The following is a 16,073-nucleotide window of genomic DNA, read 5'->3' on the forward strand; positions in this document are numbered from 1 at the left end:
GGTGAAGTGTATTATGGGCGCTGTAGTTTTTGGCAAACGCATCAAAGTCGGAATTATTTGCAGATGTTGACAACTGATGTCTTGTGATGTCTTGCTTAGGAAATAGGTGAATATTTCAAATGCATTGATTTAAGCGTTTGATTTAAATACTTGATTATTTTTTTACTTCTTGTAATTTGTAACTAGACCATGACATCATTTTCCAGTTGATAGTATATGAAGATACATTGAAATAGAGGGAGACCAGCAGCCTAATTCAATTAATCTAAACATGTAATATGCAGAAATGTCTAATTTCTGATTAGGAGATATGTGACTTTTTTTTTTAATGAACTATGACATGGACAGGTCTCAAATGGCCTCTCTAAAATATGTATACATACCTTGGCTGAAAGTGAGAGTATCACAAGCTGAAAATTGTTCCACTGTGACATTCCTTCAATTCACAGCAAGCTGAGTAAGGAAGCGAGGATAGGCATGATGGACAACAGAACACACACAAGATCACAAAGAACCTAAGACTGAACAACACTGATATATTTCAACCACTTAAAGTCTCACAACAGCCCTTGAAGCTGGTCTCTACATCGATTGGGCATTTTTAATGTCCCTGGTCGGCAAGGGCCCCTGGAAACTCACCCAACTCACCTTTATAGTACAAATGAACAAACCAACTAAATAGCACATGTCAGTGGAAACAAAAAGGAAACCAATTCATTAGATTGTTGTAGATAAAAATGTATCAGTATGTAGTACATTTGCCAGCAAAAACCAGTTTATCAACTCAAATATGGACAATGTATTTTCAATATTTCAGTAGTTTTGAGCAATCGGACCTTTCCACCACATAGCAGTGAACTCACTTCAACAGCTGCTGTTAATTTCAGCCAAGAAAGTGAAGCCAATTTGCTTTACTGTCACATGTCAAAGGGCTTCTGGCCAACCAAACCCACTGGGACCAGGAAGAAACAACTGGAGAAAGAATGTGAGGAATTGAGCAAGGGCAAGGCAGAGTGACATGCTAGACGAATTCAACAGTCTTCAGGCTCTCAGGCAGTGACTGGGTGAGTCAGCTTTGACTCACAAATCTAACAAATCCAAGTGTAGTGACAGTCTTTGTAATCTGCTGCTTCTACTTGGAACTCATTGCAAAATGAAGATGCATTTAGGCTCGTCTCCTGATCCTACCAGTCTTTTATTAGAATATTGCCTTTTGATTGCTCATATAGTGAATTTTGGCTTTGCAGTTACCCATTTTGTGATTTCAACAGTATTTCTGCTTATGTACATGCAGTAGTTGTGTGCTATTAATCTACCTGTGCATTTGTCACGATGCCTGTATCTTAAAATATAGAAAAAAGATTTTATCTCAATGTAAATGTGTGGTTAAATACAGGTTAGATTAACAAAAAAAAGTTCCACTGATAGTTACAGGAATACAAATCAAAATTTTCTAAGCCAGAGTCAATATTTAGATAAAGTGAAATGATTAGACAGGCAGACAAAAAAGGATACCTTCCCCTTGTTTATTGGTAAAATTACAATTTGTTTTTTTTTTTGCTTTCTCTACCCATGACCCCACCCTCCCCATTATCCCCCACCTCACAGCAGTGGCTGCTGCACAGGTACTGTTGTGCTAGTTGTTGATGCCATAACAAAGGATGACAACACCGGTCAAAGCAATCCCTCCCTGATATGAAAAGTAAAAATAAAGAGAGAGAAAGGAAAAGGAAAGGAAGCGGAGGATAACATCTGAATTCACAAAGATGATGAGACAGAACCAGTGCATTTAATACCATAGATCTTCAGAAAAAAAATCAAGACAAATAATAAAAAAAAAAGAACATTTCCATCACAAAAGAATTGAGGATGACAAAACATCATGTAGAGATTGGGAAGATATTGTTTTGACAATAACTACTGATTGGTTATAAGCTTGCAGAAAAGGATGATACAAATACAGCGACATGTTTTCAATACACAATTATGATTTTGGTCAAGAAAACAAATCTTGCTTTATGAATTTGTCATTGTACACTGATGATTCAAAAACATTACATTAATGCTAAAATGACTTATTGGTGACAATGTTAATAATGTACTATTTACTGTATATGGTTCGATATCATAGATGAAGGATTGCAAAACCTTAGGTGGTCTAGGCTTTAAAATCATACTGAACAGCCTGTGTCAAAAGAAGCTGAAGTAATAATAACAATAGTGATAACAATGCAATAATTCAGTTAATCTACACAGCTGCTATCAAGAAGGAAATAACTGTCCATTCCCCTTCTCCTTTTATGAACCCTCTCTCTCCATCTTTTCCAGGAAGCGGATCAGGAACAAGAAAGAAAAGTGAAGGATTGCTGCATGCACCTGCCACCAACCTAAACAGGATTCGAGTTTAAACAGTGACATAGGACCATGATGGAAATACTGTAGAAATTTATGGTGCATGGAAAATAGGGGGGTAGGAGAGAAAGGAGAGGGCCAACAAGCCTGTTTACATTCCTCCCAGTGGCGTTTGATTTTTTTTTTTTTTCCCGCTACAGAAATACAGAGAAACAAAGCTGAGCAGATGGCGCCATTAAGTGCGATTGGTACTGATTGATCTTTTTTTTTTGTTTTTTCCTTCTTCCATCAGCGAGACCTTTTTTTTTTTGTTTTCCCTGGGGTGACGTCAAAGGTCCATCGTCAATTGAGAGGTCATGGGTTGGCGTATGTCCTGGGGTTAAAACTTGATTCTGTAAATGAGCCTGTTGGTCAATTTCTTTGTCTGTTGGGTCGGTTCATCAGTTGAAACCATCAGTGGGGTCTGGCAGTTTACTGGCCAGTGGACTGGTTTGCCAAACAGTTTGATTGGTGCTGTGTTGCTCAAAGGGTAGCTGGTCTGACCAATGGGACGTGTTTGACAGCTGGTTGATATCTGGTCTGGTTGCTCGATACTGGAGGTTGGCTGGATCAACTGGCTCAGTATGTTAGTTAGTTCCCGCCCCCACAGCACTGGCCACTTCTGCCCTGCGGTGCGGCTTCCTGCAGGTCCACCCCGCCTCTGGCCCGTCCGCCAGCGCCCGCTCCACCCTGGGGCTCATTCTTGGGAAGCTTCTTGGCTAATTTAGAGAGAGAAAGAAAGAGAGGGGGCGGGGGGTGCAGTGAGTGAATTTCTGCACTAAGAAAACGTAATGATAAAGTGTTTTGCGTCTGTGTTTGATTCTTCCAAACACAGATGTTTGGAAGAATCAAAGCACTTACCTATAGCCATAAAAATCTCATTGACGTTCATAGCGGTCTTGGCGGAGGTCTCCATGAAGAGCAAGCTGTTGTCATCTGCGTATGCCTGTGCTTCCTAAAGCAATTATGAGAATATATATCAGACAATATAAGAACTTACTCTTCCAATTAAGAGTTTCATTAAAAAGCTTCAATATTGCTTGTTGTTGCCTGTACCAGACAACAAACTTTCTACTTAGACTGCAAATATTGCACTGTGGTGCATAATTTATGAGGATTCCTCTGTACCTGGAAGTCTACAGCTCTCTTGTTGGCCAGGTCTGCTTTGTTCCCTGCCAGTGCAATGACAATATTAGGGCTGGCTTGTCGCTGGAGCTCCTTCACCCAGTTCTTTGCACGTGTGAATGTATCCTTAAAAAAAAAAAAAAAAAAGCACAACATGCATAATCATAAAAAACTGTACTTTTAAAACTTTAAAATCATCAATATGACTTTTACATATGACTTGTGTCAGAGTTAAAAGAACAAAGGTCTGTTAGCTGTCTGCGTAACTGAGCAATCATCAACCCAAGCTGCAAGACAAGGGTCATCGCCCAGCTGGCAGAAGTCTCTGTGGGTGCCTTACTGTGTTGGTGATGTCGTAGACCACGATGGCAGCCTGGGCTCCCCTGTAGTACATGGGTGCCAGGCTGTGATACCGTTCCTGTCCTGCAGTGTCCCAGATCTCAAACTTGACTGTTGTGTCATCCAAACATACCGTCTGTGTGAGGAAGGCAGCTGGAGAGAAGAGATACAGCTGTTATGATTAAGGGGAGGTGTGCAGGTTGATAATGCCTAAAATCGCAGGTTCATCGCCACATTACAGGGCTGAAGTTTCAGATTTCAAATTCAAAACGCAATGAGTCAGACGAAAGCAAAGAGGAAAATCACACGATAAACTTTTTTTTTTTTTATGAGACGTTGTGAAGCTACAAAGCCAGTTCTTAGGTAAGTTGGTAGTTTTCCAAGATGGAGCTGGGAGGAAGGGAAAGAGCAATGTAAACAAAATAATTGCAGATGCCCTGGATGACAGAGCAGAAAGAAAGCCAGAGAAAGAAAACAAGACGGCGTTCCCACTGGTCGAGGAAGCTCTGGAATACAAACTGAATTTTGAGAGATATATTCCAGACAGTGAAAGTCAGAGGAAATCAGGAACCTGCTATCGAAGTCATGCAACATCAGGGAATTTTGTCTACTGCTTTTTAAAAGTATTTTATGTCTGCTTGTCCACAGGAAAAAGGCAAAAAGGGTTTTACATTAGGGCCAGGTTTAACTCAAAATGTTTTACACCACTTTAGTGAAAGACAAAATCATTTGAAATCCTACCCCTGTGGGGGAAATTATCTGTGCAAGTGAAACACTGCAAAGAGAAAATGTGGAGGAAATTGTGTAAATGACACAATGAGTAAGCTGTGGCTAACCCAGTCTACAGTGGGCCCAGAGTGCAAAATCATTTTACCCCTTTAGAACTTTTTGGAGCTGACAAACAGCACAAGAATGCCAGGAAGGAAATATTTTTTTCACGTGTCACAGAAATGCACACAAAAAAAGAAAATCAGAAGAATTCAACAGTTATCCGTCTAGAGTAAGAACATGGCTTCTATGAGTGACGAGAGAGGCACAATTGCACATACTACTTGCTTATTCAGCCCATTGTCACATGACAGAGGAAAATGTGCGCTCGTTTGAGTACCACATACTTTGAAGCTTTGTAACCTTTGGCCAAGCACGCAGCTGACCACAAGTTAACCAGGAAAAAAAAAATGCTGACTCGTTTTAAGTCTTTGGCTAGTGTAAGCACCGAGCATCCTGTCTCTACATCCTTACGCCCTGTTACTCATAGGAGGCTTCCTATAGGCAACTGGAAAAATAAAATACGTTGGTTCAACATGAGAGAGAAAAGAAATTAATGGACCCAAAATAAAAGTTCTGTTGCTAGTAAACACCTGAGGATCTTTATAGCAGTCATTACACCAGATAGTTTACCAGATAAAGCCTCGTTGGCTACTCAATATGTATTTATTTACTTACAAAGCTCTGTTTGAGAACACAATTTACATACAGCAATGGCCTGGGGGAAATAGGACACCCAGAGACCAATGGGAAAGATGTGGGGAAAGCAAACGCAAGTTAACATAATCATGAACGATGAGTCCAGTCTGCAGAATCTCCTACCACAATCTGAAAGGCCTATTGGCCATCTAGCAGGTCAGGTGACTTGTTATGGACTATTATATCAGAGATTTGCACCCAACATGCCAGTTACAAGCTTACTTCTGCAACCTTCAGGCTTAATAGTTTTATCTTTGTAGAGTTTAAAAGAAACTGACACATTATCCTATTTTTGCTGTACAAATGAAGACGGTTCTCTGGCCATCTCAGCTTCAGTGGTCTACAGCAGATCCAGGAAACCCCCATTGTTGTCTCACTTCCTTCCGGTTTTAAGTGACCTCACTCCTTTGCTGCCTCAAGGTAGGAAACACCATTCACAGACAACAATCTAAATTGCACAGTCATTTTCTTTTCGACCTCGGTTTTGTGGAAAAAGCATTAATGCAATGAACCCTTTCTGGCATGTTTGCAGTGTCAGTCTGAGGAGCTTGGTGGCTCATGGGAGGGTCAGGTGATCAGCTGCCAAGAACTGGTTCTGCCGCTCCTTCTCCTGCACAGGTTTTGACAACAGAACAGATTAGGGCTGGTGAGCTAGCAGTTACTCTGCACCGGTGAGGGCACAGGTTTGCTCTGCTTCGATGCAGCCAGCACTGTTCATTAACATTATGTTGAGAAAGCTTGAGGGTCAGAATACGTAAACAAATAAGTATAGAGTCTATACAGCCCCATGGCACATCTTTGGCAATGACGTGTAGTTCCTTCTAAATATAATAAAACTGTGGGAGTTGTCTGGTAGTTCACAGCTATGTACAGCTAAGGTGTGACAATTCATAGCTGAAGTTACATTTTCCAAAAATACAACTTTCACGTCATTCTATTAACTACATACTGCTCAATAAAGAACAGATATGATTTGTAGAAAACTATTTCCTCAAGTGCTGTACGCCGTGACAAAGTCTGATAGCACACGGCACAAGTATAGAGCATTGAAGTGTTGGCTGACTAACCTGAATTTGCCCCTTGATGATGATGAGTGCAATGGTAAAAAGACACCAAGCTACCACACCGTAAAGCATGAAAGAGAACAGAGACAGTAGTGGGAAAAGGATGTGAAACTCTCACCTCCGATGGTGCTCTCCTGGTACTCGTGGAACTGGCCCTTGACGAAGCGCAGCACCAAGCTGGATTTGCCCACCGCCGATTCTCCCAGCAGCACTAGCTTGAACTGGCAGATCTTGTTGCTTGCCGCGGTCCCGTTGGTCCGCGCCGGTCCGCCTCGCCCTGCCATGCCGCTGTGTGGAGAGCTGGGAGGAGAGAAGAAGCCGGGAGAAGAGGCTGGAAGTCCGGGCGACTCTGGGCTGAGGCTTGGTGCAAGGGCTGAGTGAGGCTGGGTGAGGCTAAGCTGGGCAGGTACAGGCCAGGCAGCGGATGAGCCGGAGGAAGAGGACACCTCACCAGTGGGAGCTGGAAAAGATGCCACATAAATTAAGCTCAACTCTGAACTGAGAAAAGCTTCCTATCATAACAGCCATGTTTGTCTAGTGACGATCGCGGTCTCAGTCAAAACCCCATGTACACTTAGACCTAGAAAATAAAACTGATATTCAAAATAGCCTACTTCCTTGTTCCTTCTGGCAGTTGCTTGAATAAGTAGGCTGAATGTCAAGTATAATCTTGTCATCTAATCAATAAGAGACAATTTTACACTTAACTGTCAAAATAGTCTCCTACAACTATCCCTGTGAAACTTAATATGCTGGCCAATAACGAAAGCAGTAAAGCTTTTGTTTTAGCCAAGGTTATTTTCAGAGATTCATGCTGATATGGTGTTGACACAGAAACCTACATCACATTAGGGTTGGGCCCCTAGATAAAGGGGTTATATCATTTAATCATGTTTACCTTAAACGAGTGTTGAAGGAAATAACCTGCTCTCCCATTTTAAGCCGTCTACTGTCTAGCTTCCAGAACTTGTCCTCATGGAGTGCAGACTATGTGACGGTGACTAGGCTATAGAAACGATAGAAATTTAGGCTAACGTCTTTTCCAAACACCCTCCCATACATCAGCTCAACATTAGCACATTTGCTCTTGTGACTCATTTCTTAACAAATGTTGTCTGGCCACCCATACAGATAGTGTTAAGATCTCTGTGGCTATTTGTGTGACAGAATCAAACCACACAATAGAACAAAGGATAATATTAGTTACTTTTCTACAGCAGGACCAAAGTACAATATTTACAAAGTATTGACAAACATTTGTATATTTGACACTGTAGCTGCATCTTTTAGCTATAAAATTTTGTTTTGGCAAGGAGTGAATAGGCCTGAATAAAACGTGTGCCCTGATTTGGTTCAGTTCTCTAGCGGAACCCACGCTGCTGACATTAAGAGGAACTTATATCACAGAGGTTGAGTTATACAATCAACATTTTTGTAAACCATCCAGCCAAATTTTAAACCATCCAGCCGATATAAGCCACATAATTCTGCACAATAACAGCAAGTTGACACAGTCAAATGGGCCAATTATTCATTCTCATTGTTTACGACTGCTTTGAGTATCTCCTTTGAGAAATCTTGCCTAATCTTGTTTCAGTTGGGTGATACGCATGAGGTCAGCCAGCTTCTGCTTGGTCAGAGGGACAGGAAACCCAATTCAGCTCAAAGCAGGAAGTGAAGATTGCAGAAGATATTACACTGCTGCACACATTTAAGTGTGGGGTAGCCTCAACTTTGTCACTGGGAAAGCCAAATACAGGCTCGTGGTGCATGCTGACAACGATTTAATTTGACAATCAATGACAAGTAGTAGACTCTTCACAAGTGAGAGAGAGGGGAAAATACAGAGAATGAGAAAAACAGAGTAAAGAAGTCCCTGCAGTTAGTCCACTCTCAGACTCTCAGGCCTGAGTTAGGTTGCGTTTGGCTTTTTCTCAGCCCCTGGCTGGACCGGGCTTAATCTTCAGCATGTGACTGCAGATCACGGCTCTGTCTGAAAAATATTCAGAATTTGCATGCTGCGTTTGACAGTGCACCGACCATGCTACATGCATTCACTATATCACTCACATATGCTACGTAGAACCAACCCTGCTATGTAGCCAATTTCAATGTTATAAATTTGATCAATAACAAAGCCCAAATGTTGATGTAAGCCACATCTGGCATCATGTACTCACTGTTACAGAGCATCATTACGAACATAAACATACTAGTTCCTGCATTGTACTTTCCCCTTTACTCATTTAAATACGGAAATACATAGGCTGTAACACCCAGGCATTTCAAGTATATCAGTATTAAAGAAATATTTTCCAACTTAACCCTTTTCAGCTTACTGCCAAAGTGTTAAATGTGTACTGTTGATATAGTTTTTGGCTGGCTATATGTCTGAGTTAGTAACCAGCATGGAAGGTGAACTGTGTCCAACTACTGCAGACATCATCAGCAGGGCACCAAAGGCCTGGCTGGAGTCTTGAACTAGTGCCTGAGAGGTACACACACACACACACACACACACACACACACACACACACACACACACACACACAGGGGTCTGAGGCAGAGCTGAGGGAGTCCTTCACAGCAGCGGAGGTGGAGGGGGAATAAAGACACTCTGTTCACTGGGTCAAACAGTCGGTCTGTGCTCATTTGAATGCCAATGACGGAGCTGAGCCTTCACCTGTTCACATTCCTTACTAAAGGAAGCAAAGAGAGAGGGGGAAAAACAGACTTATATAATAGGCCGACAGAAGCATCCCGATTCCCGTAGGCCTAAAATCTTTAATTTCTAAACCCCTCTTGAACAGAGGATGCACAGGAGAATGAAATGTTAGGGACAATGAAATGTACTGCAATTCCAGACCAAAGCCTCGCCTATTCAAAATATAAGTCATGCATGCAAATGTTCTGAAATGCTTCACAAATTTAGTCCATTTAGTTGCATACAAGTTTTTAAAAAATCTAGAACTAGGTATAATTAATTGAATACAGGCCTAGTTTTGCATTGGCACATTTTTTTTGTGACAATTTTGATGGTTCAGCAAACCCATTGGTTTGGAAAGTTTGGATAAGAAAGGTCCTACTGTGGGCCCAAACTGAACATACCCTTCTTCCTAATAAGAAAGGGCCTTAATTTCTTAGTGAGTGAAAGCAAACCAGCAGCAGGTGACTAACTACTCTTTCCAATTCTGGTCAGCATAAGTATTTTGTATTGTAGCCTTCAGAGACACAGAGAGGAGGAAAAGCAGTAGGGATGACGGTTGGGGAGTTGAACGATTTCAAAACTCCTGGATGAGGGTTTCAAAACATAAACAGTATAGGTGGGTGAGATAGAACAGGTATGTGCCCTGGGGCTGAACATTAGTTAGAAGCTTAATAACACTTTCTGCTACAAACAAATACTTAACCATACTACTACTAAAGAAATTATGCTTCAGACTGTCTTGTACCCAATGACGAATTGCTTATGCACAGTCTACTGCCTGCTGATCGATGGTGTAGCAAAGGTCTAGTGCACAGGTAGTATCAAAAATGTAGGCCTGGGCGAAGAGCGCTGTGTGAAAGACAGCAGAGGCTTCCAGCAGTCTCAGCTTGCAATCAGAGGCTCTTTCTTACACTGAGAGAGACAGACCTGCATGCATCTCAAGCAGCCTGCGACGGATGCTTTGATGGCATCCCTAATGGGCTCTGGAGACCTCCATAGGGAAGTGGGTCAGAGAGACAGACAGCAGGACATGGGTCAGAGAAAGGGGGAGGAGAAGAGGCAGGAAGAGGGAGCAGACTAGAGAGCGAGCCTGTGAAATATTCATAGTGGCCTCCTGTATGCTCTGCTGCCAGCATGATATCCAAGCACTTAGCAGGGATTGCAGTGCACTGAACACCTACATATAACATAGTAGCCTATGTGTGCACACCCATACTATCTGTATACATTATACAGGACTATTGTATGACAGTGGTACAGTCTGTTCAAATTCAAAACTTAGGCCAGTTAAAAAGGGAAACAATGAAAAATTATACTCCTGTAAATTATTACTGTTCACTCTATGTAAGCATACACTGTGGTATCCATATTGAATGAACTGGAAATGATGGCTACTGACTTTGATATTACCCATTTATGACTGCAATAAAATAATGCAATACAGCTCATTAACAGATAAAAGCTCACGTTCAGACATCATGTGTCCCAAAAAGCTTCTGCAAAATCATCAGTAAAACTGACAGTCAAATGGGAAGCTGACCATACTGTCCACACTCAAGTAAAGTATTGATTGACAGTCTATTTTAATCACATAAAATAGGTGTCTTCTCATGGCCTCCCACATCATCTGGACTACACCAGAGGTGCAAAAATGTCAAAATAAATATAATTTAACAATAATTGTAAATAGAGTTGTTCCGATACCGATACCAGTATCGGAAATGCCTCCGATACAGCCTAAAATGCTGGATCGGGTATCGGCAAGTACGCGAGTCTATGCACCGATCCGATATCACATAATTTATTAGCCCCGAAAAAAATCTAATTTAAAGTAGTTTCACCCAGATAAAACGGCCATTTTCCCGGAAATCTATACTTATATACTAAATTTATACTGTTACTGTACTATTAAAATTTTCCAATGTCTTTTATTTTACTAAATTGTGGCTGCACTTTAACAGTTTTTTAAAGGAATTGTTATTTATTCCTGGAATTATTTATTTATGTTCTTTTTCAGTTATGACTGACTTTCAAACTAGATAATAAAGTTCTATGGCATTCATTCTCTATATGCATTTGTTCATGTTTTACAAAAGGGTTTAAACTGAGCCAGGCCATACAACAATGATAGCAGTCATATCACATCCATACAGGGTTAGTAGTATACAGCTGTTAAAAAATAATAATAATATATATATTTTTTTAACGCACTGGTATCGGATTGGTACTCGGTATCGGCCGATATGCAAGTTCAGGTATCGGAATCGGTACCGGGAAGGAAAAAATGGTATCGGAACATCTCTAATCGCAAAGGGTGTAGGCCAGTGATGGGCAATCATGTGCCATGGAAGGCCAAAAGTATGCAGCTTTTCATCCCAAAAAAAGACTACACCAGATGATTTCACTGATGATTTCTCCCCACTGTGGTTGAAGGTTTGCTAATCAGTCAGATCAACTGGTGTAGTCTTTGACTGGAATAAAAACCTGCATACTCCTAGCCATCCATGGTTGTCCATCCCTGCTGTAGGCCAATGTGGTCAAAATTACTTGCAGAGAAGGGACTGCGTTTCCTTGACACTGTGATGATTTTATGGTCTGCCTGAGGACAGAATCATATGGACAGAGACGTTTCTCCATACTGCTAATCAGCATTAAATACACAGACTGTTGGCCAACAAGAACAATTGAACCCACTTCACATTCCCTTGTACCACAGTTAATCACATTTTCTATGAGACTAACTTAAGATTTCTGTGTCCTGCAGAAACATCATGTCAGCATTATTAATGGCTTGGCTTAGTTGCAGGATCATTAAAACATTTTCTTCAGGAGGGAGTCAGTTATCAGTTACAGAAAATAAACAAGAGAATTGGCAGCTTTTTCATCACACCAACATGTAGGCCTAACCAATGTGCAATAACTTGAATTAGTCATCAATGCCATGGAAGTAGTAGTGCAACAATCTTCGAGGCAGACCTCACTCTACCAGTTACCAAGAAACAAGCAGTGACTTGAGAGCTGCTGTCTTCATTCCAAGGGTGGGTTCTGCCTGGATGGGTTGGCGGTGTCACTGATGTACGCAGTTGGGTGTGTATGTGTGTGCGAGGGAAGGGGTGTGTTCAGGGGGTAACATCCTCTGGAGTATTAAGGAACTGCTATCGGTAGCTATTGTCATCAAACCACCATTGCCCTGCATCGGCATCCAGCTTTGGCTTTCATGTCAAATGGTTAGGCTTTGGCCAGTGTATGAATTGAGATGTTCCAGGTAAAGTCATGTGTTAAAGACCTAGGCTACATGTGTTCTTGGCAAACAGCTTTTAGAGGTAAAATTTAGCTCCAAGACAATGTCAAAGCAACAAAAGCAGAACATTGCTTGAGATTTCTGTCCATGAAACAGAATATGTTCTTGATCTAAGGTAAACAGCTCATATAGTTTAAGTTTCAAAAATAAAGAATTGCTTTGGAAGTAGTGACAGTTTGGATGGGAAACTGGTGAAAAAACACAGGAAAGGCAAACAGGACACTCATCACCAGCAGACGATAAGCCCATAGGAAATCACAGGCACTTCCTTTTCTCACTAGTTCTCTATGTGAAAAGCTAGTTGATGAAGCGAGATACATAATAGCTTAACCAAAATCTGCACAAAACACTATCCTGTCAATTCACAAATACATAGCCCATTTCAGGGCAACATGCAAAAATGACCAGTTTTAAAAAAAACTGAGCAACGAATATGCAAATGTACAATTTGTAGATCTCAACAGTACTATTAATACTAACAGTACTAGTACTACTAGGCTGAATCTTAAACAGAACACATCTAAACATGGCATTTGTAATGATTCCATATTTTAGATTATATTCCCATACTTAATCTAGGTGCAATGAATATAAAATGCCACCCATCTGCACCTACACAAGATGTAGCCTTATGACTCATCACCAAGACCCAAAATACTCTTTGTCCCCTTGCATTTTTGCTAGCAGTTCTTGTTGAGTGATAAGAACCCCAAGTGTTTCAAATTGTGCTCTTCTCTGTAGAGATAAAGGGACGTAGGTCAGGGCGTAGTTGATGGCAACGTCCAGTGTCACCATCACTGGTTGTAACACACGCACCACAATACAGGAAATTAAGATACACCTGTTCAGAGTTCCAGCAATTTGCTAGTTCAAGACTAATGGGCTAGAACTTTAGAAGACTCACCGCTAGGCACCATGGCCTGAGTGAGAAACCAGTAAGGCCATCCTTAATATAGACCCAAACAAACGTATTATGCTCTTTTTGGGGATATATTCTCCATTCAGGGCTGGCTTGTCAAGATGTGTCATCACTCTAGAAGGACAAGGTCCACACACCATAAACATAATAACAGATTAGGCAAGTTATTGTAAATCCCCAGTCTGTCTCAAAGGTCTTAGCTGTTCCCCTTATTGAGCCATAAACACACTATGGACATTTGTTGTTAAAAGTAAGTTGACAGACGTATTAGAATATCCACAAAGCATGATAAACTGGCAGAATTACAGCACAAGTGCTTTCTATATCTTAGCAGCGACGACACCTGTTTCATACTAAATGATACTATTGAAAGGACAAGTTTGCTAGTTATGTGCCAGCCTTCACGGGTCTGTGTGAGAAACTGACAGCGTATACAGCAAGCTATCAGATGAGCGGCTGAGTCAAAACTGCACCGCAAACTTGCTAGCCAATGTAAGCTAATAACGATCCACAGCCACAACAACATTCCAGAGTCGTATTAAAACACCAATGCTATAACCAACTGCTACATGTTACCAATGTACGTGAAATAAACTATCCCGTTAAGAATAAGTTTACTCCAGCGTTGACGCGCCACTTGAGTTTTTGTCATGTTGCTAGCTGCTAGCAGAGCAACTAGCTATTACGCTAGCTCGCTAACGTCACCCGGTGCTTTGCAAAATAGGTTCGCTGTTCAGTGTCATGGAAATATCAGGTATTATATACACCGGTATGCTGTTTTAGCTAGTTAAAGGGCAATGAGTCACATGCTAACCCAAGTAAAGCAAGCGCCAACGTTAAATTAGCTAGAAACCAGATAGCAGTTGCGAGCAGTTGTGGCAAGCAAGGTAGCTAACGTTAGCTATTGACCGCATCATTTAGCTAGCATTAGCATTAGCTAATTAACGTCAGTTCACGGCAAAAAAAACATCCAAACTAACCAAACCCAGGAGAGGAAATGTTGAGTTCCCGCTAGCTGGTGTATCCAAGTTAGCACGGTTGATAACGTCATTAAACAACTTTCCTTTTCTCGGCCCCACGTCGTCAGCTGTTTGACAGTTGAGAAGCGCAACGTTAGGGGACTGAGGATTGCTATTTTGTCTGTTGTTGACAGACATCATGGTCAGTTGTTTCTCAAAAAATTTTCATGCCACAACATTTTGACATTTTGTGTGAGCTTACTGAGCTAATCGGAAACTCGTAGCGTCTCGATCCAGTTTGATGGACATTTCGACTGAGTCTGGACTTGGCTGGTTGGTTGAGCAAAATCTGACAGAGGGAATCTGCTACGGTTAACAGCTCACCGGTAATATAGGATAAAAGTCCAATATGCGTTCAGTGTTCCTCTGAACTCCCACCATCCACAATTTCAAGTAGTTTGACTTACAATACTTTTCCTTCTCTCGCTGATCACATCGGCAGCTGATGTCTTCTTCTTCTTCTTCTTCTTCTTGGGCCCTGGCCTTCCTTTCCGGTTAGTGATTTTTCCGGGAACCTCCCACTTTTTGTCAGTGGCTTTCTGACCAATGGTAGCAACAGTCTTCCTTATTGTCAGACTAGTCTACTAGGAAACCTTTTCTGCAGCACAGAGGACTGTAAGTACCTTAGTACCCTTGACTATAACTACATAACACACTGGGTAAGTGTGTGTGTGTGTGTGTGTGTGTGTGTGTGTGTGTGTGTGTGTGTGTGTGTGTGTGTGTGTGTGTGTGTGTGTGTAACTTATGTGAATCATCATAAAAGTAGGCAAAGATCAAGCAAAAATCACCAGAAATGTATTTGGAAACCATATCTTAAAAAAGCAAGGCCAGTAAACATGTCACCTCCCATGAATGCTGACGACCCCCTGAGGGCCAATCAGAAACAAATATGTCACCTTGTTTTAACCATGGAACTATTATATTAACCATTTTAACCTGTAATTGTAGCGCCCCCTTGGGCCAGTCAGTGCTTTTGCATGACTGCAGTGATGAGGTGTATCACTTGACCATAGCCTATATACTGAAGATGCCGGAGACTTTGATGCCTCAAGGCACAATGTACAGTTTAGAAATTTAATGGCACTCTTATCCAGAGCAGGTAGGGGTTCAGGGGTACATGGCTGTTTTATGACACTGGATGTTGCAGGAATTGAACCTGGACCTTGTGATTACATGAGTGTCTCTCTAAACGCTAGGCCATCTTGTCTCCCCAGACTGTTCCAGCTGATAACTTCTTGTTAAAGAAAGTGTCAGCAGTTTTAAATAACAAGCCTGTAAAAAGTAAATGTCTGAAAACTACTCCCAAAATCAAATAGGCAGTTAAATTCAAATATCCAAAGGTCCCAAAGTCGCCGACTGATTAAGACCCTCACCTCTGGAATAACATGGGCCCCTGGTGGCCTGGGACAAGGTGAGTGCATATAAAGTGGGGACTTGTAAAACTAAATCAAAATGACATCCTAAAATACATTACTGCAAAATGTGCAATGCAGTGTTGTATCAGTGCACAAAAGCACTCCAGATCTTTTGCTTTCTATCTCTGCTTTCTCTGTTTGGAAATTTGTCTCACTGTCAAGATGAACAATCAAGTGATTATATTCTCTTGATTGTTCACTTGATATTTCCTGCTTGTTCCACTCTGAATGTGATGAAATGGTAGCCTTCATCTTCTTTGCAGTAACCGCTTATTACCAGTGAGTGGCGCTGCAGACATGTCTATCCTGCAGCCAAGCCTCTAAAG

General features: G+C 41.4%; 1 protein-coding gene across 1 annotated transcript; it reads right to left on the reverse strand.

Moving 5' to 3' along the window:
- Positions 1 to 1,587: 1,587 nt before the first annotated feature.
- Positions 1,588 to 14,842, reverse strand: rab5c (RAB5C, member RAS oncogene family). Its single transcript, XM_071545398.1, has 6 exons — positions 14,740 to 14,842; positions 6,505 to 6,846; positions 3,857 to 4,008; positions 3,520 to 3,642; positions 3,253 to 3,346; positions 1,588 to 3,110 (listed from the first exon to the last, which is right to left on the reverse strand). Exons 2-6 carry the CDS (start codon positions 6,668 to 6,670, stop codon positions 2,983 to 2,985), a joined length of 663 nt encoding a protein of 220 aa, XP_071401499.1. The 5' UTR covers positions 6,671 to 6,846; positions 14,740 to 14,842; the 3' UTR covers positions 1,588 to 2,982.
- Between the last annotated feature and the right edge of the window lie 1,231 nt (positions 14,843 to 16,073).

Source organism: Centroberyx affinis, unplaced genomic scaffold (genome assembly GCF_046629955.1).
Source record: "Centroberyx affinis isolate AG114_WGS23_722 - 3 ecotype Tasmania unplaced genomic scaffold, CSIRO-AGI_Caff_v1 ptg000255l_1, whole genome shotgun sequence".
Taxonomy (NCBI): domain Eukaryota; kingdom Metazoa; phylum Chordata; class Actinopteri; order Beryciformes; family Berycidae; genus Centroberyx; species Centroberyx affinis.